This window comes from Arachis ipaensis, chromosome B10 (assembly GCF_000816755.2).
Source record: "Arachis ipaensis cultivar K30076 chromosome B10, Araip1.1, whole genome shotgun sequence".
Taxonomy (NCBI): Eukaryota; Viridiplantae; Streptophyta; class Magnoliopsida; order Fabales; family Fabaceae; genus Arachis; species Arachis ipaensis.
Window position 1 is genome coordinate 93,641,552 of NC_029794.2, and position 2,855 is coordinate 93,644,406.

General features: G+C 29.7%; 1 protein-coding gene across 1 annotated transcript; it reads left to right on the top strand.

Moving 5' to 3' along the window:
• On the top strand, positions 1,000-1,743 carry LOC107620797 (zinc finger BED domain-containing protein RICESLEEPER 2-like). The gene has a single exon (XM_016322917.1). The coding sequence runs from the start codon at positions 1,000-1,002 to the stop codon at positions 1,741-1,743; it is 744 nt and encodes a 247-aa protein (XP_016178403.1).

Here is a 2,855-nt window from a genome sequence, read left to right on the forward strand (position 1 = left end):
ATGTACATGTTGTGTTGGTTCCAACAGTATACAACTAGTAGGAGGATATGAATTAACTTTAGTTTTAATTTGTTGAATGCTTGGTGTATGTGTTTTGATGCAACATTATCGAAGATTATTGATGGTTCAGTTCTGATGCTTAGCTTCTTTCATGCTTTTAAAATTTTACTGTTGTAATATTTTTTATTGATTTATTACTTATTTAAATATTGTTATGTATTTGTGTTATTTAGGTTGAGTTGTTGATTTTGCTATAGATAACTTTGTCTCTATGGAAGTTGATGGTGGGAATGTAACACAAAATCCTGAAAATGAAGAAAGATTTGAAACTGCATAAGATATTAAAAAAAAGGACAAAGGAAACAACATCTTATGTGTGGAGATATTTCACAAAACTTGGAGTTGGTACTGATGGTATAGATCCTGCTCAATATGATGGATGCAAACAGAAGTTTAAGACTGGTGGTAAACAATATTGGACATCGTCACTTAAACGTCATTTGGACAGGTGCGTGAAAATAGACTTTGAGGATATTGGTCAATCTTTGATAGAAATGCAAAATAAAATGGGGGGCTCTCAAGATAGATAATTATGTATCGCGTGAGATGTTTGCTACCTTTGTGATTGATTGTGATGTTTCCTTTTCTATTGTTAATAATAAGAAATTTAGGAATTGGGTAAAATATATCAGTCTAACTCTAGGCCTGACTACTAGAAATACTCTTAAGGAGAATGTGCTGAAAATTTACTCAAGGAAAAAAGAAAAGCTTAAAAGTACTTTAGTAGCCATTCCTAATAGAGTTTGTTTGACTTCTGATTTATGGACATCCATCACTATAGAGGATTATTTATGATTAATTGCTCACTTTGTTGATTTAAACTAGAAATTGCAAAGTAAAATTTTGAGTTTTTGTCATATGCCCCCTCTTCATACTGGATTTGAATTGTCTTCCAAGATTTTTGAGCTTTTAAATGAGTAGAGAATTGAAAAGAAGATTATGACTCTTACATTAGATAACGCATCTGCTAATGATACATGCCAAGATCATTTGAAAAGTACTTTAAATATGCATAATTGGTTGTTGTGTGATGGGGAGTTCTTTCATATTTGTTGTTCTGCTCATATCTTGAATCTCATTGTGCAAGATGGATTAAAAATTGCTCATGATGCATTTGATAAGATTAGGGAAAGTGTGAAATATGTAAGGGGATTGGAAAGTAGAATGATAAGGTTTAAAGAATGTGTTTCAGCGATTCAGTGTTTGCTTTTTACAAGTGGATTGCATCTAGATGTTACTACTCGATGGAGTTCTACATACATTATGCTCGAAAGTGATATCAAGTATCGGAAGGCCTTTGAGTATTTGAAGGCAACCGATCATGCTTATAGGCATTGTCCTTCGGTTGATGAATGGGGGAGAGCTAAAAGGATATGTGAATTTTTATACCTCTTTTATGAAACTACTAATTTGATTTCTAGCACATCTTACCCTACTTCGAATTTGTATTTTCTACAAGTCTATCATATTCAATGTATTTTGATGAGAATTTTGAGAAGTGAAGATAAGCTTCTAACGAGCATGGGAGAAAAGATGATGAACAAATTTAAGAAGTATTGGAAAAAGTATAGTATCATTCTTGCATTTGGTGCTATTCTTGATCATAGGCTTAAGATTGTTACTTTAGAGCTTATGTATGAAGAGATTGATGTTGAGACTGTGAAGGGAAGGTGGAACATGTGAAAAAAAAATTATACAAGATTTTTAAAAAATATGACAAGAATTTTCTTTCAACTGTTGAAGCACAAGGACCAAGTATTCAATCTTCATCCATGGCCCATACCCGTGAAAGTGCAAGCAAGAAGCGACTTGCAATTGTTGGTATAAGTAACGTTTAACATATTTTAATTCTTTTATATTATTAATTGTCATTTTTTATCCTAACAATATGTGATTATTTCTATTTTTCTAGAAATTGATGAAATGTAACCATCAAACTGAGGTCTCTAGTGGAAAGAATCCACTTGATACGTACTTGGAGGAGCCACTTTTGTCAAAGGATTATTTGGAAGATTTAGATCTTTTGGAATGGCAGAAATTATATGAGAATCGTTATCCAAAGTTATCAATCATGGCATGTGACTTATTGAGTATTCCAATTACTACGGTTGCATTGGAATCTACCTTTAGTATTGGAGCTCATGTCATTAACAAATATAGAAGTCGTATGTTGCCAGAAAATGTTAAGGCTATGATTTGTACTCGTAATTGGAATAAAGGCTTTGTTGATGGTAATTACTAATTAGATTGTTAGTTACTAATTTAATATTTATATAATATTTAAGTATTTATATCTTGTTCTAAATTTGAATATTTTTCTAATTGCAGGTAAAGGTGAAGATGAAGATGTGATTCCTTAAAGTGCTAGGCGAGGCGGTGTTTCAACTTCCAAATCATACTCAAATTTTATTAATTTGGAAGTTGATGATTGATTTATGGATTTTTTTTGGGTGTCTTGTTGATTTATGGATTATGTTGTGTGTTTTGTTTTAAGTATAGTAGGATTATTTGAAATGGATTTATATGTGGATTATGTATTTGTTTTATTATTGTTATGCACTTATATTTGAGACTTGAAACTTATTAATTGTTAAGTTATTGTTATTTGTTAATTTCACATAAAAAAATTAATATGGTAAATTATAAATTTTTTATGGATTAATAATTAATTTAAGATATTACTTTATATATTAAAAAACTAATTCGATAAAATAATTTTATTATAAAATAAAATAATTGTTATTATTTAAAATTGAATTTCATCATAAAAGAAAAAAATTTATTAAAAAATATTT